Below are 26,797 nucleotides of genomic sequence, written 5' to 3'. Positions count from 1 at the left end.
CATACACACAAACACTTGTGTATACTTTATTCAACCTGATCTCGCAGTTTCACTTCGGAATTTGCCGTAATTGGATGAACGTCGATTTTTGACACATTAATTCCACGTGGTTACAGGGTTAAAACAGAAACAACTCAAAGGGTTAAGCTTTGAGCCTCGTTAGTTTGAGCCCAGTGCTGTGCCATCTTGTGTTTTTTTTTGTTTTTTTGGTGAGCGCAGACAAAGGCATATATAGACGTCCTCAGGACCTTTTCAAACGTCGATCGACAGCTCTTTGTTGTGACCAACTTGACTTTATTAGTCTTCCTCCTACATCCTATCTTTCCCTCTGTGTCCCCTCCCAGTGCTTGGTGACGTGTGGGAAGGGGATGAGGCACAGGCAGGTGTCCTGTAGCATGGGGTTAGGAGAGGAGAAGCTGAGCGAACACTTCTGTGACCCGAACACTAAGCCTCCGGCTGTGGGGAGCTGTGAGCTGCCAGAGTGTGCCTCCTGGCAGGTCGGAGTCTGGGGACCGGTGAGTCCAGATGGGTCTGTGTGTGTAAGGGTGGGTGCTTGTGTGTGCGTGTGTCTGACAGAATCAGACTCTTGGTGTGCGTCTGTTTGAATCTTAGTGTGTGCATAGGAGTATATGTGCAATAATGAATGTTGGAGGATGTAACATTATAGTGTGTGTTATTTATGTCTGGCTGCACATACCGTGTATCCCCTTCTTTCCCAGTGTGTTTAAGTGGTGTTTGTCAGTGTGTCTGTGTGTGGGGTCAGATTTACTCCGACAGGATATGAGAGCAGAGTTAAAGCGCTAGGGAGGAAATGGCAGCTCAAGTCAGAGCACACCGCTCCATAACTCACCAGGCTATTTGGTTTCCCCAATGCCTTAGAACACATACACTCACACACACCTTCTGAGTCTGCTAGTCCAATACTCTCAGTCTATACGCTAGAGGTCTTCACGAGTCCAAGAAGTTGGACCCGGCCCCGAACGGACCCAAGGGCAATCAGACATGACCCGAATGGACCCAATCATAAAAAATAAAAAAATGGGGACCCGAATGGACCTGAGAACAATCAGACCCGAACCCGAATGGACCTGGGGATAACTCGACCTAGACCAGACCCGATTGGACCCAAGTGACAAAATAATATGTTTTTCTGCCAAGTTGCTCTTCTGGTTAACAAGTAAGTCTTTATATGTTGGCTAAGCCGTCTATAAGTCAATAAATTAACCTTATTAGCGTAAAATAAATATGTTATAAGCTATGCAGAGCCGTGATCGGGTCCGTTCTGATCCACTCAGCTGTAATTACATAGACCGAAGACCTGATGACAATCAAACAGGACCCAACCCTGACCCGAGGGAAAAGTTAGAATTTCAGACCCGGGTCGGGTCTCAGGTATATCTGGTCCACCTAGACCCATGAAGACCTCTACTATTCGCACACCTGGTCTGGAGATATAGTTTGAAATGAATGAATGAATGAATGATGAGTGACCATTCATTGACTCAACTGAACGAGTTGGTGGGCGGGATACTCAGATACTTCTATTGACAGAGCTGGTATATACAGTATCTGTCTGTTATTGCCTATGTAATCATAATCTACTGCTCAAATAAACCTATCCTGCAGCACTTCCTCCACCTTCTCAACACCAAATGTGCACCCCTACACACGCACACACACACGCAGAGATCTGGGGTAGTCCCGTGTAGCTCAGTTGGTAGAGCATGGCGTTTGCAACGTCAGGGTTGTGGGTTCGATTCCCACGGGGGGCCAGTATGAACAAAAATATTTTTAAAAATGTATGCACTCACTAACTGTAAGTCGCTCTGGATAAGAGCGTCTGCTAAATGACTAAAATGTAAATGTAAGGTGGACTTCTGGGGAGGTAGTAGGCTTAAACTACACTGAGTTAGACTGGGCTTAGCTGGGCTAGACTCTGTGCCAGCCAAGGTTTTACTGTCAATCCTTTTGGAGACTCAGACCATTGTCTGACCCTGTGTGTCTCTCTCCTGTGTGTTGTTGCAGTGTGCGGTGACGTGTGGCCATGGTTACCAGATGCGGGCTGTGAGGTGTGTGTCAGGGGCGTATGGTGACACGGTGGATGACAGGGAGTGTAACGCTGCATCCAGACCCAGGGACAGCCAGGACTGTGAGGTGGCGCCGTGTCCCTGGGCCTCTCCTCCACACAGCACCGTCCGCCCTGACACCTCTGGTCAGCTCTTCACACAGTGGAGATACGGCTCCTGGACCACGGTGAGCACGGCAACGGCTCACACACACACACCCTTATGTAGGCTCATACACACACACACCCTTATATAGGCTCATACACACACACCCTTATATAGGCTCATACACACACACCCTTATATAGGCTCATACACACACACCCGTATGTAGGCTCATACACACACACCCTTATGTAGGCTCATACACACACACCCTTATGTAGGCTCATACACACACACCCTTATGTAGGCTCACACACACACACCCTTATGTAGGCTCATACACACACACCCTTATATAGGCTCATACACACACACCCTTATGTAGGCTCATACACACACACCCTTATATAGGCTCATACACACACACCCTTATGTAGGCTCATACACACACACCCTTATGTAGGCTCATACACACACACCCTTATGTAGGCTCATACACACACACCCTTATGTAGGCTCATACACACTCACCCTTATGTAGGCTCATACACACACACCCTTATATAGGCTCATACACACTCACCCTTATGTAGGCTCATACACACACACCCTTATATAGGCTCATACACACTCACCCTTATGTAGGCTCATACACACTCACCCTTATGTAGGCTCATACACACACACCCCTTATGTAGGCTCATACACACACACCCCTTATATAGGCTCATACACACTCACCCTTATATAGGCTCATACACACACACCCTTATGTAGGCTCATACACACTCACCCTTATATAGGCTCATACACACTCACCCTTATGTAGGCTCATACACACTCACCCTTATATAGGCTCATACACACTCACCCATAGGCTCATACACACTCATGTACAGTAGCTCACTCTGCCTCACCATCACTACCCCTCAGACTGGTACACTGGTTTATAGAATGCAGCACACCCCTGCTTCACACACACACTCCCTCACCCTAGTCTCAGCAGTCAGTCAGCCTTGTTTAGGTCTAGGCTAAGAGGCTTCTGTCTGTCTGTAATGCTTTGCATTGTTTTCCAGTGCAAATGAAAAACAGATCTCTGTCTAAACACCAGGCTTGGGTTTCAAACATGAATCTCAGACTATCAGTGTGTCTGACAGAGAGGCTGTGAGCTCGCATGTCTAAGAGGAGGCAAGTGTGGTCCCTCAGAAAAAACACACATTCCCCTCAGAAGTGATACTGTCATCCTCTCGTGTGAAGACATGGATAATTGGGTGTCATCATTACGATTGGGATACTGTATTTACATGTGTATTTTAGATGGTGCCTTTTGATTGCATTAGGTATTTACCCCTTGGTAATGTTCACTATGTCCTCCTGTTGAGTTCGCTCGGGTGCAGCTAGAAGATCACCAGGTGAAAACCTTATGGAGCAGTCTTTTATGACGATAGAGAGAATTAATTACAAATTATTCACACAAATACAGTTAGTTACAGTTACAGAGTAAGTGGCTGAAGTGATGTCTCAAACACTTGTAGAAAGAGACTTGTTATAGAGGCGAATGAGTTGATATACTAAGCTACAGGACTGTTTCGCTAGCACAGACTGGAATATATTCCGGGACTCAATTTGAGGAGTTTACCACATCAGTCACCGACATCATTAATAACTGCATTGACGATGTCGTCCCCACTGTGACCGTACCTACATATCCCAACCAAAAGCCAGACAACATCCGCACTGAGCTAAAAGCTAGAGCTGGCGCTTTCAAGGAGCGAGACACTAACCCGGACGCTTATAAGAAATTCTGCTACGCCCGCCGACGGACCATGAAACAGGCAAAGCGTCAATACAGGACTAAGATCGAATCCTACTACACCGGCTCTGACACTCGTCAGATGTGGCAGGGCTTGCAAACTATCCCGGATTACAAAGGGAAACCCAGCCACGAGCAACACTGAACCATGCATGAGAGCACCAGCTGTTCCGGATGACTGTGTGATCTCGCTCTCCATAGCCGATGTGAGTAAGACCTTTAACATTCACAAGGCCGCAGGGCCAGACGGATGACCAGGATGCATACTCAGAGCATGCGCTGACCAGCTGGCAAGCGTCTTCACTTACATTTTCAACCTTGCCCTGACCCAGTCTGTAATACCTACATGTTTCAATCAGACCACCATAGTCCCTGTGCCCAAGAACGCCAAGGTAACCTGTCTAAATTACTATCGCCCCATAGCACTCACATATGTAGCCATGAAATGCTTTGAAAGGCTGGTCATGGCTCACGTAAACACCATCATCCCAGACACACTGGACCCACTCCAATAACACATATCATCCCAACAGATCCACAGATGACGTAATCTCTATTGCACTCCAACCTGCCCTACGTGAGAATGCTGTTCATTGACCACAGCTCAGCGTTCAACACCATAGTGCCCTCCAAGCTCATCACTAAGCTAAGGACCCTGAACACTGAACACCTCCCTCTGCCACTGGATCCTGGACTTCCTGACGGGACGCCCCCAGGTGGTGAGGGTATGCAACAACACATCCGCCACGCTGACTTTCAACACGGGGGCCCTCAGGGGTGCGTGCTTAGTCCCCTCCTGTACTCGTTGCTCACCCACGACTGCGTGGCAGCGCATGACTCAAACAATTATTAAGTTTGCTGACGACACGACAGTGGTAGGCCCAAATAATCGACGATGATGAGACAGCCTATAGAGAGGTGGTCAGAGACCTGGCAGTGTGATGCTCAGACAACAACCTTTCCCTCAACATCAGCAAGACAAAGAAGCTGATCATGGACTACAGGAAACGGAGGGTAGAGCACGCCCCCATTCACATCGACAGGGCTGTAGTGGAGCGGGTCAAGAGCTTCAAGTTCCTCGGGGTCCACATCACTAAGGACCTATCATGGTCCAAACACAACAACACAGCCGTGAAGAGGGCACTACAAGTCCTCTTCCCCCTTAGGAGGCTGAAAAGATTTGGCATGGGTCCTCAGATCCTCGAAAAAGTAATACAGCTGCACCATTGAGAGCATCTTGACTGGCTGCATCACCGCTTGGTATGGCAACTGCTTGGCATCCGACCGCAAAGCGCTACAGAGTGTAGTGCATTTTGCCCAGTACATCACTGGGGCCGAGCTCCCTGCCATCCAGGACCTCTATACTAGGCGGTGTCAGAGGAAGGGCCTAAAAATTGACTCCAGCCACCCAAGTCATAGACTGTTTACTCTGCTACCGCACAGTAAGCGGTACTGATGAACCAAGTCTGGAACCAACTGGACCCTGAACAGCTTCTACCCCCAAGCCGTAAGACTGCTAAATAGTTAGTCCGTGTAGCTATTTTATTAACTATTTAGCTATCTGCATTGTCTTTTTGCAGAAACCTTTTTTTGACTCATCACATACGCTGCTGCTACTGTTTACTATCTGTCACTTTATTCCTAGTTACATGGACAAATCTACCTCAATTACCTCATACTCCTGCACATCCACTCGGTACTGGTACCCCTTGTATATAGGCAAGTTATCGTTACTCATTGTGTATTTATTATTGCTTTTGTTATTACGTGTTTTACTTTTTTATTATTTCTCTATTTTCTTTCTCTCTGCATTGCTGGGAAGGGCCCGTAAGTAAGCATTTCACTGTTAGTACACACCTGTTGTTTACAAAGCATGTGACAAATAAGAATTTATTTGATTTGTAGTATTAGATATAGAAGGGAGAAAGTTTGACACAATGCTTTTACTGTATGTCTGATCTTACATTTGTATGTGTTCCTCTGTGTGCCTGTCTCAGTGCTCTGTGTCCTGTGGGAAAGGGAAGCGTGCCCGCTACGTCAGCTGTCGGGATGCCCAGGGTGGAGTGGCAGACGAGTCCTACTGTGCCCAGCTGCCCCGGCCCCCAGAATCCTCAGCCTGCTTCAGCCCGTGTGGCCAGTGGCGCTCCTGGGAGTGGTCTCCTGTAAGTTATAGTTGTAATTTTTTCAACTCTATTAGTATAAATATATATGAACAGCTATTTTGTAGTAAAGTTGCCTTTACTACTGAAAGAATGCTTCACTTATGAAGAGCTTTTTCACTATGAATGTCTGATGATTTGATCTTCTCTCTGCTCTCTGCCCAGTGTTCAGTGATATGACCTTGTGTCTATTCTCTGTCCAGTGTTCAGTGACGTGTGGTGTGGGCCGGGCCACCAGGCAGGTGGTGTGCAGTAACTACCACCACCAGGTGGATGAGTCCTTCTGCGATCAGGACGAGAGGCCCAGCACAGAGCAGGAGTGTACAGCCGCCCCCTGCCCCTCCGTGTACCGTCAGAGGCCCAACGACCAGCCCTACAGCCCCCACAACCCCGCCAGCCACCCGGGACACAGCAGCTGGAACGTCCCCTCGGCAGATAACCAGTGGAGGACGGGACCCTGGGGAGGAGTATGTACAGAGCCATAGGACCATGTCACCTGACCATGTCACCTGACCAGGACCAGGGGAGAGTATCTTTCCTGGTTGGGTCACATGGTCAAGAAAAACCCCTGGCTCTTCGATACCATCTCCATTCACTGCTCTGTCTCACTTAATTGTCTAACTGCGTGCTGCTGTATCTCACGTAGAAATCTCTTACTGAGACAGCAAGGATGTGATGTGTCACTAATTGGCCTAGTTCAAGACTGTTCTATGTGTCACGTTATAATTCTAAGACTGATGTTTTCCATCTATGTGTGGACCAAGTGTACTGTAACTCCACAGCTGGCTTTGGTTGAGATTGCAGCTAGTCTGTACAAAGTTGGTCATGTGTGTGTTTGTATGTTTCCTTCTGTCTGTAACACACTCTGTGCCCATCCATAGTGTTCCAGTACTTGTGCGGGGGGCTTCCAGAGGAGGGTGGTGGTGTGTCAGGATGCAGAGGGCCGCAGCACCAGCCACTGTGACGAGAGGGTCAAACCTGCCGAGTCCAAGAACTGCGACTCAGGACCCTGCCCTCTGTGGAACTACGGCGTCTGGGGAGAGGTGAGGACACAGGCACTACAAGGACTACGTACATCCATAGTCCCTTTCCTGCAGTCAAATGACCTAGTGGCCTAGTGGGTGGAATGTTATTAATATTTTTCATAATTTCATACTTTGTTCTTTTTGTTTCTACAGAAAATCCAGTGTTTCTATGTCAAACGGTTTTGTTATATTTCAGTCTTCTGTGATGTACAGTGGGGAAAAAAAGTATTTAGTCAGCCACCAATTGTGCAAGTTCTCCCACTTAAAAAGATGAGAGAGGCCTGTAATTTTCATCATAGGTACCCGTCAACTATGACAGACAAAATTAGAAAAAAAAATCCAGAAAATCACATTGTAGGATTTTTAATGAATTTATTTGCAAATTATGGTGGAAAATAAGTATTTGGTCAATGACAAAAGTTTCTCAATACTTTGTTATATACCCTTTGTTGGCAATGACACAGGTCAAACGTTTTCTGTAAGTCTTCACAAGGTTTTCACACTGTTGCTGGTATTTTGGCCCATTCCTCCATGCAGATCTCCTCTAGAGCAGTGATGTTTTGGGGCTGTCGCTGGGCAACACAGACTTTCAACTCCCTCCAAAGATTTTCTATGGGGTTGAGATCTGGAGACTGGCTAGAGCCACTCCAGGACCTTGAAATGCTTCTTACGAAGCCACTCCTTCGTTGCTCGGGCGGTGTGTTTGGGATCATTGTCATGCTGAAAGACCCAGCCACGTTTCATCTTCAATGCCCTTGCTGATGGAAGGAGGTTTTCACTGAAAATCTCACGATACATGGCCCCATTCATTCTTTCCTTTACACGGATCAGTCGTCCTGGTCCCTTTGCAGAAAAACAGCCCCAAAGCATGATGTTTCCACCCCCATGCTTCACAGTAGGTATGGTGTTCTTTGGATGCAACTCAGCATTCTTTGTCCTCCAAACACGACGAGTTGAGTTTTTACCAAAAAGTTATATTTTGGTTTCATCTGACCATATGATATTCTCCCAATCCTCTTCTGGATCATCCAAATGCACTCTAGCAAACTTCAGACGGGCCTGGACATGTACTGGCTTAAGCAGGGGGACACGTCTGGCACTGCAGTATTTGAGTCCCTGGCGGCGTAGTGTGTTACTGATGGTAGGCTTTGTTACTTTGGTCCCAGCTCTCTGCAGGTCATTCACTAGGTCCCCCCGTGTGGTTCTGGGATTTTTGCTCACCGTTCTTGTGATCATTTTGACCCCACGGGGTGAGATCTTGCGTGGAGCCCCAGATCGAGGGAGATTATCAGTGGTCTTGTATGTCTTCCATTTCCTAATAATTGCTCCCACAGTTGATTTCTTCAAACCAAGCTGCTTACCTATTGCAGATTCAGTCTTCCCAGCCTGGTGCAGGTCTACTATTTTGTTTCTGGTGTCCTTTGACAGCTCCTTGGTCTTGGCCATAGTGGAGTTTGGAGTGTGACTGTTTGAGGTTGTGGACAGGTGTCTTTTATACTGATAACAAGTTCAAACAGGTGCCATTAATACAGGTAACGAGTGGAGGACAGAGGAGCCTCTTAAAGAAGAAGTTACAGGTCTGTGAGAGCCAGAAATCTTGCTTGTTTGTAGGTGACCAAATACTTATTTTCTACCATAATTTGCAAATAAATTCATTAAAATCCTACAATGTGATTTTCTGGATTTTTTCTCCTCAATTTGTCTGTCATAGTTGACGTGTACCTATGATGAAAATTATAGGCCTCTCTCATCTTTTTAAGTGGGAGAACTTGCACAATTGGTGGCTGACTAAATACTTTTTTTCCCCACTGTATATCAATTGTACTATTGGGATGCAAACTCAAAATTGAATACATTTATATCTGACATGGTACGGGTGTCTTCTTTTAAGCCCATAACCATGTGTGTGAGGTGTATACTTCTGTTTCAAAGTAGATTTGTTTAAGACTACCAAGAAACACTGTGTGACCCTGATTTAGCCCACTGCAGTAAAAGGTTAAACAGATCTGCTTCTATTAAACTATCCTACAACAATACAGTACAATACTAAACTATAGATACCCATTTCAGACTCCTGGGCATGCATCTCAATAGTCTAAAGTGGCTTCCTTTCCTCTGCACCTCTTCATCATCTAATCCTGCCCTGAAAGAAGAACTATTGATATACTGTACTTGGTAGCCTGCCTTTAACTCTATAGTCTTGCTGAATACTAAGTGACCCCCTCTTCCCTTGTCCCCTCTCAGTGCACCCAGACGTGTGGCGGAGGCAGGAGGACACGCCAGGTGGTATGCCAGCGGCCCAACGGTCAAAGACTCAACGACCACAACTGTGACATCCTGGACAAGCCTCCCGACATGGAGCAGTGCAACCTGCACCTGTGCCCAGGCAGCGCATCCTGGCACCGCCGACCATGGAAGCCGGTACGATAGTACTTCCTCTTCTCCTAACTCCTCCTTGACTTCTTCCTTCACTGGGGCGCGTCACCGTGAGTAGACATGGGGGTGTGCTTAAATTACAGGGAGTGTACTAATGGCTATCCGCTAGCAACTAGCAGCTAGAGGCTAGCGGCTAGCTTACTGTGTTTTAGGAGTTCTGTAGGAGAGTCAATGGAGTGCTAGCATCAGCGCTAGCCCTAGCCCACCCACACTGCACTGGCATGGTGCTGATTAGAAACAAGGGAGAGGGAGAACACACACAGAATGCTGCTCCACATTGGGAATCATCAGAAACACATGGTTCCCATTTGGAACTTAGGCTCCAAATTAAAACTATAAATTAGAAGGACAATGTTGTCCAACAATGCCATATATTTGTAGAGGCGAATGAATAACACAAAATATATTTATTTCATATGTGAAGCGTGAAGTACATTTTTTTTGTGATTGCTGTCTCACCCTGTAACCGAAGTACACAAGTGTATATTTGTGTATAAGAGTTTTTAATATTATTACTTTATCAAACAGCAACAAATGACTGTTACTGTATTTTGTGTATGTGTCTTTGTACAGTATGATTTTATTTTTTAGTATCAAGGTTTCATAATTGAATATGATATTTAATATTTCTACTGGTGCTTTCGGTCTGATCTTTTAAGTCGCATGAACAATTGGGCTCCCGAGTGGCGCAGCGGTCTAAGGCACTGCATCTCAGTGCTTGAGGCGTCACTACAGACCCCCTGGTTCGATTCCAGGCTGTATCACAACCGGCCGTGATTGGGAGTCCCATAGGGCGGCGCACAATTGGCCCAGCGTCGTCCGGGTTTGGCCGGTGTAGGCCGTCATTGTAAATAAGAATTTGTTCTTAACTGACTTGCCTAGTTAAATTAAAAACCATTTAAAAAGCAATGACAGTTTGTACAGAGGAACATATTTTAAAAACAACAGTATGTTTTGTTAGTATTTTTAATGTTATGAAAATAGTTTTTTTAAAGACTCATAAATTAAGGGTGAAATGCAGTTTTCAAAATAGTGTCATCTCTCTTAGAATGTTATATTTAAGATGTTTTCACAGTTCTACCATCCCTGTGTAGCCCTCATGTAGTAAGGTGTGCACCCAAAGTTTTAACTCATTAACTGCCAATTAATTATAATTAACTAAATTAAAAACAGTAAATATAGGACACTATAGATAGTCTAGATATAACACTTTATTTTAGGGTTAAATTTGAATCGGCAGATATTTGAAATGCTTAGACAAATACTGTTACTGAAATAGGAAAAAAGCTATAATGCCTATGCAAGGCAAATATCAGGTGCATAAAGTCATGTTAACTAGTACAGTAGCTACAACGGCCAGGCACTCACCTTCTCCACTTCTGGTATAACAAAACTGAACATCGTACAGGGATCACTGGTTCCGCAAAACACTCAACATCACCTCAGAATAGACTCTCACCCTCACCAGTACACGTGTTGTACATTTCCTGTCTTCTCATAAGTGTGTTAATTGGTCATAGTGGCACAAACAATTTGAACGTTTGCCTTGTATGGTGAGCACTTTGTCTCTACTGTAAAACTACACTAAAGTAAAGGAGACATTTACATCAAAATGCTGTTTACAGTTGGGTTTCTATAGAAACACCAGTCGGCCATTTTGATGTCAGAGAATTAGTCATTTTGTCTTTAACTGTGATTAGTTGACTGTAGGGGCTCTTAACAGACTGACATAACAGTAGGTTGGCCAATATGTTCAGTACAGAGTCACTATAATGTTTTATTGTTGAACTTATTCACAGGTCATATAGCTGACTTTTTCCACATTTTTTTACGTTACAGCCTTATTCTAAAATGGATTCAATTGTTTTTCCCCCCTCGTCAATCTACACATACTACCCCATAATGACAAAGCAAAAACAGGTTTTTAGACATTTTCGCAAATGTATATATATTTTTTAAATATCACATTTACATAAGTATTGAGAGCCTTTAATCAGTACTTTGTTGAAGCACCTTTGGCAGCGAATACAGCCTCAAGTCTTCTTGGGTATGACGCTACAAGCTTGGCACACCTGTATTTGGGGAGTTTCTCCCATTTTTCTCTGCAGATCCTCTCAAGCCCTATCAGGTTGGATGGGGAGCGTCGCTGCACAGCTATTTTCAGGACTCTCCAGAGATCGATCGGGTTCAAGTCCGGGCTCTTGCTGGGCCACTCAAGGACATTCAGAGACTTGTTCCGAAGCCACTCCTGCATTGTCTTGGCTGTGTCCTTAGGGTCGTTGTCCTGTTGGAAGGTGAACCTTCGCCCCAGTCTGAGGTCCTGAGCGCTCTGGGGCAGGTTTTCATCAAGGATCTCTCTGTACTTTGCTACGTTCATCTTTCACTTCAATCCTGACTAGTCTCCCAGTCCCTGCCGCTGAAAAACATCCCCACAGCATGATGCTGCCACCACCATGCTTCACTGTAGGGATGGTGCCAGGTTTCCTCCAGACGTGACGCTTGGTTTCATCAGACCAGAAAATCTTGTTCCTCATGGTCTGAGTGTCCTTTAGGTGCCTTTTGGCAAACTCCAAGCGGGCTGTCATGTGCCTTTTTACTGGAATGGCTTCCGTTTGGCCACTCTAACATAAAGTCCTGATTGGTGGAGTGCTGCAGAGATGGTTGTCCTTCTGGAAGGTTCTCCCATCTCCACAGAGGAACTCTAGAGCTCTGTCAGTGACCATCAGGGTTCTTGGTCACCTCCCTGACCAAGGCCCTTCTCCCCCGATTGCTCAGTTTGGCCGGGCGGCCAGCTCTAGGAAGAGTCTTGGTGGTTCCAAACTCCTATTTAAGAATGATGGAGGCCACTTTGTTCTTCTGGACCTTCAATGCCGCAGAATTTTTTTGGTACCCTTCCCCAGATCTGTGCCTCGACACAATCCTGTCTCGGAGCTCCACGGACAATTCCTTCGACCTCATGGCTTGGTTTTTGCTCTGACATGCACTGTCAAATGTGGCACCTTATATAGAAAGGTGTGTGCCTTTCCAAATCATGTCCAATCAATTGAATTTACCACAGGTGGACTCCAATCAAGTTGTAGAAACATCTCAAGGATGATCAATGGAAACAGGATGCACCTAAGCTCAATTTCGAGTATCATAGCAAAGGGTCTGAATACTTATGTAAATAAATATGCAAAAAATTCTAAACCTGTTTTCACTTTATGGGGTATTGTGTGTAGATTGATGAGAAAAAAGTATAATTTCATCAATTTTAGAATAAATCTGTAACGTAACAAAATGTGGAAAAGGGGAAGGGGTCTGAATACTTTCCGAATGCACTGTATGTTAATGCAGTATCAAGATAAATGCAGTCTATTATAGTGCACAAACATCAAACTATGCAATCCAGTTTTTAAAGCTCTACAATTGTATTGTAGATTAACTTCCTGTAGATGTGGCTTTTACTGTAGATGTGGCTTTCATCTTAGTCTGATAGCTCAAAAGATACAACTAACTGAATTTGCATCTGCATATCTCGTACCAACTGAAGCACACAAATACCTCTCATGATATTGTAGTCATTTGTTGCTGTTTCACTTTTTCTGGGGCCAGTTTTTATATTTCTGAAGGATTTTTCAAATGAAAAGTATGTTTTTGTTTACAATAGTTTATTCATTGTTGCAGCTTTAATGTTTTATTTGTTTCAGTTTAGATATATGTAACACTTGGGTTGAACTATCTGTCATAACCTTCGTAATGCTATCATGAACCTGACCTGGCATCCGATAACTGCTCCATACATTTCAATACAATTCATGTCCAACTACCACATCTTGATTGATGGCTAGCCAGCCAGTCAACATATATTGTATTTGATGTCCTACGACCACAGGAGGTTGCTGAGGAGAGAACAGCTCATAATAATGGCCAGAATGGAGCAAATGGAATGGCATCGAACACCTGGAAACCATGTGTTTGATGTATTTGACACAATTCCACTGATTCCGCTCTAGTCATTACAACGAGCCCGTCCTCCCCAATTAAGGTGCCACCAACCTCCTGTGCCTACGACAGTATACAAAACACTAGTAAGTGAAACATGGTTTCACAAGGTGTCATGTCATGTGTGTGACAACAAGGTCAAGTCTTTCTGACACATAGTTAATTTGAAGTGTTACCAAAATGGCTCTGTGTTTGTGTTGACCGTAAGCTCTCCTGTGAGGTCCACTCTGGGCTCTTTTGTCCTCTCCTCCTTCCTCTGTGTCTGTCCCAAGACATTCACTCCATCCAAGACTCCTACTCAGCCCAGTCGCCCCTCGCGGCTCCAACTTTTTTACCCAAGGTGCTTAGTGATAGTGCTGTGGGGCAACAGTGCTTTGCTTTCATTTTTTTCTGTTCAAATGTTGTTAATCTTTTTCTATTTATTTCATTCACATGCGAAAAATACATAAACATGTTTAAATAGCTTTTCCAACTGTAAAGAATATTAAAGAAACATAAAGGTTGTGACATTTGTGTTGTTTTTCCATATGGCATCATGCTGTAATACTTGGCAAGTGTTGTATTCTTTGGCAACGGCATTTGCTCCATAACTTCGAAGTTATATTGTTGAGCATTTACTTTTTATGCTCATCATAGTACAGAAAATAGCATCATATGTGCTCTATATGCTTATCTGATTTGAGTTTATACCAAATACGTTCTAAAATATATACTACACTGAGCAAAAAGTATTGAGACATAAACGCCCACATTTTAAAGCATGCTGAACCCCCGCCCAAAAGTTGTACACAGGCCAAACAAACTTCAGACACAAACTTCAAGGTAATTGTTTCAGTTTTAATTATATCCCTATAGCATTTCATACACAATATATAATGCAATATTTGTTGATCGAAAGGAATGAATCAATGTCAATCATGTCCTTTCTTAAACAAAAAAAATGAGTTCCTCCTCATGTGTCTATACATCTCATCGAGAGCCAGCAATCTGAGCTTTTCTGAATATCATAAAAGTGTGCTTTCTAACGTAGCATAAACAGCATAAATTAAAACCACACAAAATAATATTGGTCCATTACTTGCATATGTGGTAATCCATACATGCAACTACCCAATGTCTATATCTAATTGGAACCAAGCCTATTCAATCTCTTTAATCTCTTTACATAAACATATTACCATAAACACTTCAATATAGGCTATCACTTACATAGATTCAGTCCTCAACACTTTTTGTTCCATATTCATAACAATGGTCGCTGTCTGCTTATAAGTACAGTACCAGTCAAAAGTTTGGACACACCTACTCATTCAAGGGTTTTTCTTTATTTTAACTATTATTTACATTGTACAATAATAGTGAAGACATCAAAACTATGAAATAACACATAATGGAATCATGTAGTAACCAAAAAAGTGTTAAACAAATCAAAATATATTTTATATTTGAGATTCTTCAAATAGCCACCCTTTGCCTTGATGACAGCTTTGCACACTCTTGGCATTCTCTCAACCAGCTTCATAAGGTAGTCACCTGGAATGCATTTCAATTAACAGGTGTGCCTTGTTAAAAGTTAAGTTGTGGAATTTCTTACCTTCTTAATGCGTTTGAGCCAATCAGTTGTGTTGTGACAAGGTGGGGGGGAGGAGATAGCCCTATTTGGTAAAAGACCAAGTCCATATTATGGCAAGAACAGCTCAAATAAGCAAAGAGAAACGACAGTCCATCATTACTTTAAGACATGAAGGTCAGTCAAAACGGAACATTTCAAGAACTTTGAAAGTTTCTTCAAGTGCAGTCGCAAAAAACATCAAGCGCTATGATGAAACTGGCTCTCATGAGGACCACCACAGGAATGGAAGACCCAGAGTTACCTCTGCTGCAGAGGTATAGTTAATTAGTTACCAGCCTCAGAAATTGCAGCCTAAATAAATGCTTCACAGAGTTCAAGTCACAGACGCATCTCAACATCAACTGTTCAGAGGGGACTGTGTGAATCAGGCCTTCATGGTCAAATTGCTGCAAAGAAACCACTACTAAAGGACACCAATAAGAAGAAGAGACATGCTTGGGCCAAGAAACACAAGCAATGGACATTAGACCGGTGGAAATGTGTCCTTTGGTCTGGAGTCCAAATTGGAGATGTTTGGTTCCAACCGCCACGTCTTTGTGAGACGCGGTGTGGGTGAACGGATGATCTCCGCATGTGTAGTTCTCACCGTAAGGCATGGAGGAGGTGGTGTTATGGTGTGGGGGTGCTTTGCTGGTGACACTGTCAGTGATTTATTTAGAATTCAAGGCACACTTAACCAGCATGGCGACCACAGCATTCTGCAGCGATACACCATCCATCTGGTTTGGGCTTAGTGGGACTCATTTGTTTTCAACAGGACAATGACCCAAAACACACCTCCAGGCTGTGTAAGGGCTATTTTACCAAGAAGGAGAGTGATGGAGTGCTGCATCAGATGACCTGGCCTTCACAATCCCCCGACCTCAACCCAATTGAGATGGATTGGGATGAGTCGGACGGCAGAGTGAAGGATAAGCAGCCAACAAGTGCTAAGCATATGTGGGAACTCCTTCAAGGCTGTTGGAAAAGCATTCCAGGTGAAGCTGGTTGAGAGAATGCCAAGAGTGTGCAAAGCTGTCACCAAGGCATAGGGTGGCTATTTGAAGAATCTCAAATATAAAATATATTTTGATATTTTTAGTGCTTTTTTTATTACTACATGATTCCACATGTGTTATTTCACAGTTTTGATGTCTTCACTATTATTCTACAATGTAGAAAATAGTTAAAAAAATTAAGAAAAACGTTGAATAACTAGGTATGTCCAAACTTTTGACTGGTACTGTATATTGTGGTATCATTGTGATCAAAGCTATAGCCAGTCATAAACTATACTGCTTAGCCTAACTGCTCATTAATACATACTGTACAGTATTCCTGTCTGTATGTATGCATCCTTGAGGTCATAGAACTGTACTGTTCACCGTAAGCCTATAGCCACGGCTCAGTTGAAAGTAGTTCAGTTTGTGGTCCTTGGTATTTGACCAACAATTGACCTCACTCCCTTGAGCAGTCTATCTAATGATCAGAAACACTAGCTGTCTTTTTGGGACATGCTTGATGTAAATATGGTCTGTATAATTTCTACCTATCATTTTAAGGTTATTTCCACCCGTCACATAGTCTAAAACGGACTGCAGGCTTTATTGTTATTATATATTTTTTAAATAATTTTATTTAGCAAACACTCAAGAGAAAACATACTTACTCCAAATCAAATTTTGGCACTGGCACATCTGTATACAATTGTAGTAATAGGGCTCTCACCGTAATGCCTTTGGCTGGAGACCAACAGAGTATTCAGTTTTACTACAACAATAATTGGTATGTATCAATGTTGGCAAGCTTGTTATATTTGAAGAGGTCTGAAATTGAAACCTGAAAAATGTGTTTATAGAATATTGTTGATGGATAAATTTGTGCCTTCTGTTGTATTTTGTCATGCTTCCAAATATAGAGGAGGGTATTTTAACAGGACAAATAAAAGAAGCAGAGCCAATACCTCAGCTATACCATGGAGTTGATGTTTTTACCTTTTATACTGGCCTCTAATAGCCATGTATCTATAACCAATTTTTTGCTTGTACAAATGATTCTTTTTTTAGGGCGGTCAAATGCTGTCTCCCATCACCACTTCTAAGCAGTATGCTAAGCTATGCTAATAGTAATTTAAGATAGACCATTTTTCATACAACATAACCCATACAGCGACAGGGAAGTCAGTGTATTGAGCGTAAATATGAACCTGAAACCCTGAGGTAATTATTTTACAAAACGGTTCAGTTACATAGTGAATCACACATAACATTTACATAAAATGAATTTAAACAAGTTGGAAGTTTAGATTCCTTTTCTGTGAAATGTCGTGTTGAAAGAAAGTCCTGGATCAAGTGGTGTCCTGTTGAGACGCCACGTTTATTACAGGCTTATGGTCTGTCTGGTGAGAGAGAGGAAATAGCATAGCTTTGGGATTGCCTGAAATATTTATTGTGGTTGGCATAATTGAACCTTACCTTACCTTGAGTGGTGGCCTCTTCACTTGTCAGTGATCTCAAATAATTTAGTACTTTATTAAGCTATAGTAAAGTTTTTGCAGTGATTAGCATTTCAATCATTAAGACCGTATTCGGTAACAAACAGTCATGAATGAGTTAGATGCTGCACTGCAGATGACTCCATATGTAATTCCTGGAATCTTTGTGGCTACTTATTTACAGTATGTTGGCATGCTTCACAAAGGGATTTGTTTTCTCAAGTGGCAGTTGTATGGGTTAAACCTTGTCATGGACTTACCTGGCGAGATGATTATGGTGTCTTGTGGCATTCTTCAGTCAGGGTTTATCCAACTTAACAATCAAGTAATGTAAGCATTCACTGATACCAAAGAGAATGACTCACCAAAGACAGAAAACCATTTAAATTTATTGCACAGATTTTGGTGGTCAAACACAGTTTGGGAGCAGTAAAGTTCCACACAAAATAGATTAGCAACAATGTAAACATCTTAAGCAATGATGATTGCTTTAAAAACAGTGGCAACATTTTTTGTGTGAAGCAGCATTAACCAACAATAATGCAGTGTGTGATGAATTGGCCAACACACCACCATTTTAGTAATTTATGCCTATTTTGTTGCTAATGAAAACACACCATTTCCTGCCGTGAGTGAGGGTTCCCAAGGAGTGCAATCTCTGTTGAAGAGATCGCATTGGTTCAAATGAAATACACATGCACAACATTGACATACTTGACTTTGGCCTGAGGCCACTTGCAGGCAAATTCCCCAAACCTGTCACCCTGGGGTCAGATGGTCGTGACGTCATTGAGCTGGTGTTTCCTGATCCAGCCCATATGCCAGTCTAGCACTGAGCAACTGGAACTAGCTAGGACCTGGAGACTTGGAGGTTCCCTCAGTCCCAGTTCTTCAAGCATGGTTCTTGTCATAGCTTATGTTGGAAACCAGAGCAGGAGGCTGTTACATTTTGGGCCCTTTAGTGATTGTTTATTTGATGTTAAACCAAACCAAATGATGCAATTCATTAGTTGAATTGGTCAATAGTTGATTGCTGTATCTTGTAGGATTTGGCATGCCAGGAGGCTTAAGCATTTGGAGGCACCAAACCAGATGCTGCTTTTAGATGTTATCTGAGGCAAAATCTTTGGACATAAGTAGAGCTTTGACAGCAGCAATAAAGTCTGTATCAGAAGGCCAAACAGTTGGAAAACATGGAGAATAGCCATAACGTGTATATATTGAAAGAAGAGAAATAGAGAAGTTGTTTTTTAAGTTTCTCCATTATTCAATTTCCTGTCTGTTTCAAATCAAAGTAATGCGTTTTTGGCATGGGATTTCATTCCAAAACAACTGTAATAATAGCATGATGCTCTCCGCCAACATTGATGTGTCCAAGCTTTTCTTTCTTCCAATTTATTGCAATTTAGAGAACAATTAAATAATGTTGCCAGGCCTCAACAGAAACAAATGACAAACAAAAGACATGGCTCGCATACAAAGATTGATTTGTTTGTATCCCAGATCGACTAACAAAACATGCATATCTTGACATGTTTGACTGAAAGAGAAATAGACAAGATATTTATACGGTACATATGGAAAATAAATATTAAACGTCAGCGGTGGAGAAAGTATTTTATGTAAACCAGTGACCCTACTTTCTTTATGGACATCTGCCATCGAGCACGGTTGACGTCAAACCTCAGAGTTTGATATATAGTCGGCTCTACCGTATGTGGCCTAGTCCTCTGAATTCACTCATATAGACATAACCACTAATGCAGTCTCAGTGACGGAGGGTGATGAAATAAAATGGCCCAAACCTTTGAGAGCAGGAGTCACCTCGCAACCACAAAGAAGCTCTGGATACAGAGCAGAGAAGGGGGAGAAAGAGCGAGAGAAAGATAAAGAGAGGGGAAGAGACTAGTTTAGGCATATATTTGTTTTGCTGGCGCTTCAGCTGGGGATGGATGCAGGGACATAAAATGAGAGATGTAGGGTAAAAATCTGGAAGCGTTTAACCCAGGCTTTCCCTGGCTCTTCCAATGATCGGGAACAGGTCCCCTCTGAAGAGTGGCTGCTTTTTCTCAACTGGCATTGCAACACATCTGAGAGAAAGGTCTCTAAAGCTTACGGGGTGAATCCTCTCTGAAATGGGACTTAAATGCATGTTCCTCTCACCTCGTCTTTACCGGAGACGTGATGGGGATTATTCATGTTGGGGCCTGTTGGTGGCGATCAGGTTGATGTACTGTACCTTGGGAGTTGGACTGTATTAAACACACCATCTTTATGAAAGAGACATTTTTTCTTTTAAACTTGGTTCAGTGGGAAAGAGTTTGATGGATGAAGTGTCCTAGAAGAGCGTGGTAACCTACTCAAAGTAACAGATCTCCCTTGAAAGTAGGGCTTATCAGGTTTCACCTCACATCTTACCATAGACACTCTACACTGCTGCTTTCTGATGTGGCGTCAGTTAGCAGGACAATAGACGTCAATGTATTACTCTTTATACGAAGACTTTTAGGCTCTACCTTTACTGGTTTGGGTTCTGTACTGCAGGTTCCACGTTAGGTACCTGGCTGGCATGTCTGTCATCATGTTACATATTCAGCTCCAACGTCTCCCTCCCATCCTCTCGTGATTAAAAGACACCGCCGTTTACATCACGCAACGTTCAGTTCTCCTCCCATATCATCCTCCAGCGTCATATTCGCCAGAGTCAATCTAGGTTCTTAAAAATATACAGTGCTGAACTCTGTGAGGCAGCCATTGGTGGGCAAATATAATATCTGATGTGTTCCAGCCCAGGGAATAATAGTTGTCTTTTGACTTTGTAGTCACTGCTATTACGGAAAAATATATACAGTACCAGTCAAAAGTTTGGACACACCTACTCATTCAAGGGTTTTTATTTTATTTTTTTGACTATTTTTTACATTGTAGAATAATAGTGAAGACATCAAAACAATGAAATAACACATATGGAATCATGTAGTATCCAAAAAAGTGTTAAACAAATAAATATATTTTACATTTCAGATTCTTCAAAGTAGCCACCCTTTGTCTTTATGACAGCTTTGTTCAGTCTTGGCATTCTCTCAACCAGCTTCACCTGGAATGCTTTTCCAACAGTCTTGAAGGAATTCCCACATATGCTGAGCACTTGTTGGCTGCTTTTCCTTCACTCTGCCATCCGACTCATCCCAAACCATCTCAATTGGGTTGAGGTCGGGGGATTGTGGATGCCAGGTCATCTGATGCAGCACTCCATCACTCTCCTTGCTCGTGTTTCTTGGCCCAAGCAGGTCTCTTCTTATTATTGGTGTCCTTTAGTAGTGATTTCTTTGCAGCAATTCGACCATGAAGGCCACAGTCCCCTCTGAACAGTTGATGTTGAGATGTGTCTGTTACTTGAACTGTGTGAAGTATTTATTTGGGCTGCAATTTCTGAGGCTGGTAACTCTAATGAACTTATCCTCTGCAGCAGAGGTAACTCTGGGTCTTCCATTCCTGTGGTGGTCCTCATGAGAGACAGTTATCATAGCGCTTGATGGTTTTTGCGACTGCACTTGAAGAAACGTTCAAAGTTCTTGAAATGTTCCGTATTGACTGACCTTCATTTCTTAAAGTAATGATGGACTGTCGTTTCTCTTTGCTTATTTGAGCTGTTCTTGCCATAATATGGACTTGGTCTTTTACCAAATAGGGCTATCTCCTCCCCCCCCCACCTTGTCACAACACAACTGATTGGCTCAAACGCATTAAGAAGGTAAGAAATTCCACAAATTAACTTTTAACAAGGCACACCTGTTAATTGAAATGCATTCCAGGTGACTACCTCATGAAGCTGGTTGAGAGAATGCCAAGAGTGTGCAAAGCTGTCATCAAGGCAAAGGGTGGCTATTTGAAGAATCTCAAATATAAAATATATTTTGATTTGTTTAATACTTTTTTGGTTACTACATGATTCCATATGTGTTATTTCATAGTTTTGATGTCTTCACTATTATTGCACAATGTAAAAAATAGTAAAAAAATTAAGAAAAACCCTTGAATGAGTAGGTGTGTCCAAACTTTTGACTGGTAGTGTATATTTTACTGTTGAGGACACATAGTTATTCTCAAGGTTTAAAACCACTTTTTGAGTCCGCTGAGCCCAGCTGCAGATTGAACATTGTTGCACATCTTAAAAGACTGCTGTAGTGGGGGTGGAATCAAAGGGAGATAGCATAGCGGGCTTGGTAAACACACCAGTGACACACAACAACATCACCCCCATAAAAGCCAGCAGTGTAAACAGAGCGTTCAGCTTGGAGGAATGTGTTAATGAGACACACACGGAGCAGTTGTTGACGTTCAACCACCTCTAAAGTACAAAGAACTCTAACAACAATGGGATCGTCCCATAATGAACATGCAACACTTTCACATTTTTCTTGTCTATTTGAGAGAGAAAAATGTTGCCCTTTGACTGGTAACTGGACTCCTAGTTTTTTGGTTGAAACGCAAGGTAAACGCTGTTGGTGTCTTGTGGCACAATTCCATTATCAGGACCAGAATGAAACAGACCAAAAAAGAATGCGAGCGTAGCTTGGCTGTGAAAGCACACCTTGGCATTGGCTTGCGAGTTAGTCTCTACAATACATTAGGCTAGAGTTTGGGTTTTGACAGACCCAAAGTAAACCGGCGTTGAGTAAGAAGAATCGGCTGGATAGAATTTGGAAGGATGGAATTTGTCAGGGATAGGGACCATTGGAAATCCTGGGCTAAAAGGTCAATTTCGAACCTCACGCCTGTTCCGTCTTTTTTGTTTTGCTGTCAGAAATCAGGTTCACTACCATGGCCTGGCATAACTTTATGAGACAGCAGTGGTGTGCTCAATTAATGTTTCAGGACCCCAGGAAGAGTAGCTGCTGCCTTGTCAGTAGCTAATGGGGTTCCTTAAAAAATACAAATACAAAATTGAGCACTAACAGTGTTTTTCTGGAGTGGGACATTGACGTTTGGACAGGCTGAGAAACTGGTCATTTTTTGTCATTCCAAAAGTTGACTTACCTCATTTTAACATTCTGTCATGAAGAGCACATGTTCAACTTAATAGAAAACATGTTTTCTATCCCAAGAGGTTAAATAAGGCAAAATGACTAGAGTAAGTGCCTATTAGGGCTGGGCGGTAAACCGCATTTTACTATATACCGGATTGGATTTTTACTTTACCTTACATAAAGTTTTTTTTTCAATGTTTGGTTTGTTAAATGTAACATAAATGTAATACCTGAGTGATGAAACTTGAAAAATTATGGCAATCGTCCGTTCGTACCGCCAGTAAGAGACTGCTAACAGTTGAGAACTGCTAATTTGCAAGCAAGAGATTCGGTTGCGCATGTAATTTTGTGCCACTAATAGTGCCTAGGCAGCGCTGGCGCCGAAGGTGCGCACATGTACTTTTTTGCCATGAAACTTGCCTGTGAGGCTTTGCGGGTGCCAAAAGCACCTTAGTCGGCACACTGCCCCTTGTGGCAAAGGTAAGAACTCCATTGAATCGATTCAAAATACATGGTCATAGAGGATAATAATTATTCTGATAAAGGAATAGTTACCTTTTCACAAAAATAGGACATTTTGACATTTTAACAAATGAGTGAAGGAAATACAGAAATGTATGGAAATGCTGAAAATTATTATTGATTGAAGTTTGATTGTATAAAACAATCAGTATGAAACAATCAGAAGAGAGAAAGCCCCCATTAAAACCACTTAGAATGTATTTGTTGCCACCCTAGGGTCATGCAGTACTCATGAAGCATATTTAGAATTTTTATTATTCAAAAACAAAATACTGTCAAATACCGTCAAAAATAAGAACATTTGTGATATGATATTTTGGCCTAATCGCTCAGCCCTAGTGTCTATTAAGTGCAAAATACAGTACAAGTGTTAACCGTAACAGGGTTGACGATTTCATCTTAAATCAGACATACATCTGGAACCTATTTGTGTGCAACAGGGAGGGGCAATTGAACGCAAGCTTCACCAAAACATTTAAATTGTTAAAACATTTCTAGCCTGTCTATCTATGGGTAACAGGGTTGATGTGTTGTTATGCTCAACAGACTCAGTTTTCCACCACGAAACACCAGAAAATGGCCAAAAAGAGTAGAACCAGCTCACCTGCCTTTACACTATGATTTGACTATTAGATGTTCAATCTTCATTTAGAAAGAAAAAAAGTAGTTTCAATATATTAAAACGAGAGTTCAGTTCACTGGGTTGACTTTAAAATGAGGGACTTTTTTTTTTTTTGCCTTACAATAAATCACGAATCACATGAAATCAATTATAATGTTTAGAAATGGCTTTGTCAAAACAACAAAATAACTAGGGCTTTACAATGATTTATTAAGTGGGTTAAAATCTTCCTAAAAGTCACAGAGTGCACAGAGGGACAGCAAGTCTTTATTCATATACAAAATGATATTTATTGAATTCACCATGTGGTCTATATTAAAGGGTACTTCATTTACTATAACATGCTTTTAAAATTCAATATTGGTGTACAATTCCTGCTTAAAATATCAAAGGGAAGCTTAATAGATGTATTTTGTGGAACGACCCATATAGAAATGTCGCTATTTTTTCCTTTGGTACCTAAATATACTGATGTCATTGGTTTGTACCAACTGTTTTGTGAATAAATCCTATTTGTGAGTTAATACCAGTTAATTTGAATTAATATAACCTACTTACTCGTGTAGTAATTGTCTAATGATTTCTGGATGCAAGATTTGGACCGCATTGACCAGGGTTGGACTGGACTGTATTTGTGTTAGTATGAGGTGTTGGTTGTATTTCTTCCTATGCATGGAGATGATCAGGCCTGTGTGTGGCTATTTTGGCCTTGAGGATGAAAGATCTATGACTCTGACATTCCTCCGCACCACAACGCTCTGCCTTTACCAGCTGTTCTCACGTCGACAACATGTGTTGTTTTGACTTCTGTCTTTGAAACTTCCCTGCAAAACAGGACCTTGAACAGGAAAAGCAGCCTGCGATAGCTCTCTGGCATATGTCTTAACCTCTGAGCTCTGCAAACATCTTATTTTCCCCACAGTGACACTGATAAAGCTGTAATGAGATCATAGTATTACTATCTCTGTGTATCTTGTTCACTGATATTTCTTGGCCCTGGGGAAATGTGTACATATTGCGTTGTTAGGAGGATCATAAACCTAGATTATCTTCAATATGGCTGAGATGACCATCTTTTTTAAGAAGTTGTTGCCAATTGCTATACATAGTATTTGGGTATCTGTTTGCTAGTACAGATTGTAATATTCTGGACAATCTTCACACAATCGTGAGTTTGTTCTTGTTCCAGGTCAGTTCTGATACCCTTTGAAGAGACAATGTAACTATGGTTATCATATGCTTGGTATTACCATTCCACTTGATCTGCGAGCACTCCGCAACGTGATAGGAATTCAGCCTTGGCACATGTTCTGAGATATGGTATTTGTTAGAGGTCGTGAATATAGGATAAACATTAGGGGGGGAAAAGTCTGCTCCCATACTACAGGTGGTATTAACCCATGTTAAGTCCACTTCTACTAAACATTACATTAGTTGTCTTCAAAATCCACCTGTGAAGTTGAAGGCATAAGCCTTCAGTAGCAGTAATCTGATCCAGTGTCAGTTACAATATTACAGATTTTCTTTATTACATTATTTCGTTTTCTATGTACTCTTTCAATCTTTACATTTTGTACCACAATTTGACCACAATGTATTGTATTGCAGTAAATAGGTACAGCTCTATACTGGTTTTAAGTCAGAGTGGACATAGAAAGCATGAAATAGAAATAAACAATTTCTAAAAAGCCTCCAAAATCAAAGTTTGTCAAATGAGTCCACACATTTTGTTTTTCAAGTCCACGCCCCAAGCCATTTATTGTGCACATCCAGCTATATTTCTCAACCCCAAATTAATGGAAAACATAGGTACTTAAGAACATTTGGGAAATTGGACGGTGCCTTGAAAACATCTGACAAACTTTTGAAGGGAACTACTAATTTAAAGTTAGTAGTTATGTAGGGATTTGTCTGTTCTTTCTGTTGAAGTTGCATATGCTGTGGCATTGTTGAATAGGCTGAACAACAGATAATGGTCTCATAGGTTACCCAATATCGTGGTCTCTCTATGCCTAAATGCTTCCATGTGTCCATTGGCTTACCTGTCCTCTGGGATGGAATGGGCGTGGTCATCCTGCCACTACAGCCTGCCAATCCTAGACAAAGACATGCTCTTATCAACACCATATTTTAAATGGTAACCTGTCCATATACTTGATGCAGCTTACATTTCAGTATAGTCTACCATAGTCCATTAAAGTATTAAACATATTTGTGATAATTGTTTTGTTGAGGAAAGGCAGCTCTATGTCTATTTACCTACAAGCTCTATAAGCTGTTTTCTAGTATAGTCTTTATGCCACACAGAATAAACATGAAATAGCTGGATTTGGTTTGGTTTGGTAATCGATTAAGTCAACTGTTCCAGAACCCTTAAACACTAGAAAAGAAGGAATGCAGTGGAAAGAAGCAGAGCAAGAACAAGCTGCTTAGCTGTAAGCACAATGCAGTAAATGGCCAAACATCGCTTATGTCTTTCTGTCTAATACATCTCCCGTTCTGGTTTAAAAAAACATTGTTAAACAAAACCACTATGCTATGTTACTGTGGTAGCTTTCAGGCAACAATCCCATTCTGTCTACTATAGTAATCCATATTATTTCCAGATGAATGTCACTGGCTTATACTAGAATTAACCCACCTAATCATGTGAAATGAATTGCTGTTACAACTTGGGAGGGCAAATCTGTCTCGAGAGAAAGTCGTTTTTCATGTGACCTGTTGTGGCTTGTTTCTTTTTTGTTTTGTTTTTCAAGAAGGTTTTCATAATGATAATATATGCAACTTTTAGCAGACACTTTTATCCAAAGTAATTTACAGTACAGTAAATGCTTACATTTTAGTGGTTTGTGTCCCATATTAATTTTCTGTGAATGTGACCTTGAGTCATTCCCCCTCCCCACATATCTATTTTGTTAGAAATTCCCAC

At 42.0% G+C, this 26,797-nt stretch overlaps 1 protein-coding gene across 1 annotated transcript in view; it reads left to right on the top strand.

Moving 5' to 3' along the window:
* Positions 1 to 26,797, top strand: part of LOC121531750 (A disintegrin and metalloproteinase with thrombospondin motifs 20-like) — a 116,743-nt gene that overhangs the window by 71,731 nt on the left and 18,215 nt on the right. The window contains exons 22-27 of the mRNA XM_041837170.1: positions 345 to 515; positions 2,026 to 2,253; positions 5,982 to 6,146; positions 6,347 to 6,610; positions 7,025 to 7,186; positions 9,413 to 9,589. Coding sequence (XP_041693104.1) covers positions 345 to 515; positions 2,026 to 2,253; positions 5,982 to 6,146; positions 6,347 to 6,610; positions 7,025 to 7,186; positions 9,413 to 9,589 — 1,167 coding nt within the window. The remainder of the gene's footprint in view (positions 1 to 344; positions 516 to 2,025; positions 2,254 to 5,981; positions 6,147 to 6,346; positions 6,611 to 7,024; positions 7,187 to 9,412; positions 9,590 to 26,797) is intronic.

The sequence above is a fragment of the Coregonus clupeaformis genome, chromosome 19 (assembly GCF_020615455.1).
Source record: "Coregonus clupeaformis isolate EN_2021a chromosome 19, ASM2061545v1, whole genome shotgun sequence".
NCBI lineage: Eukaryota > Metazoa > Chordata > Actinopteri > Salmoniformes > Salmonidae > Coregonus > Coregonus clupeaformis.
This window is presented reverse-complemented; position numbering and strand designations above follow the sequence as displayed.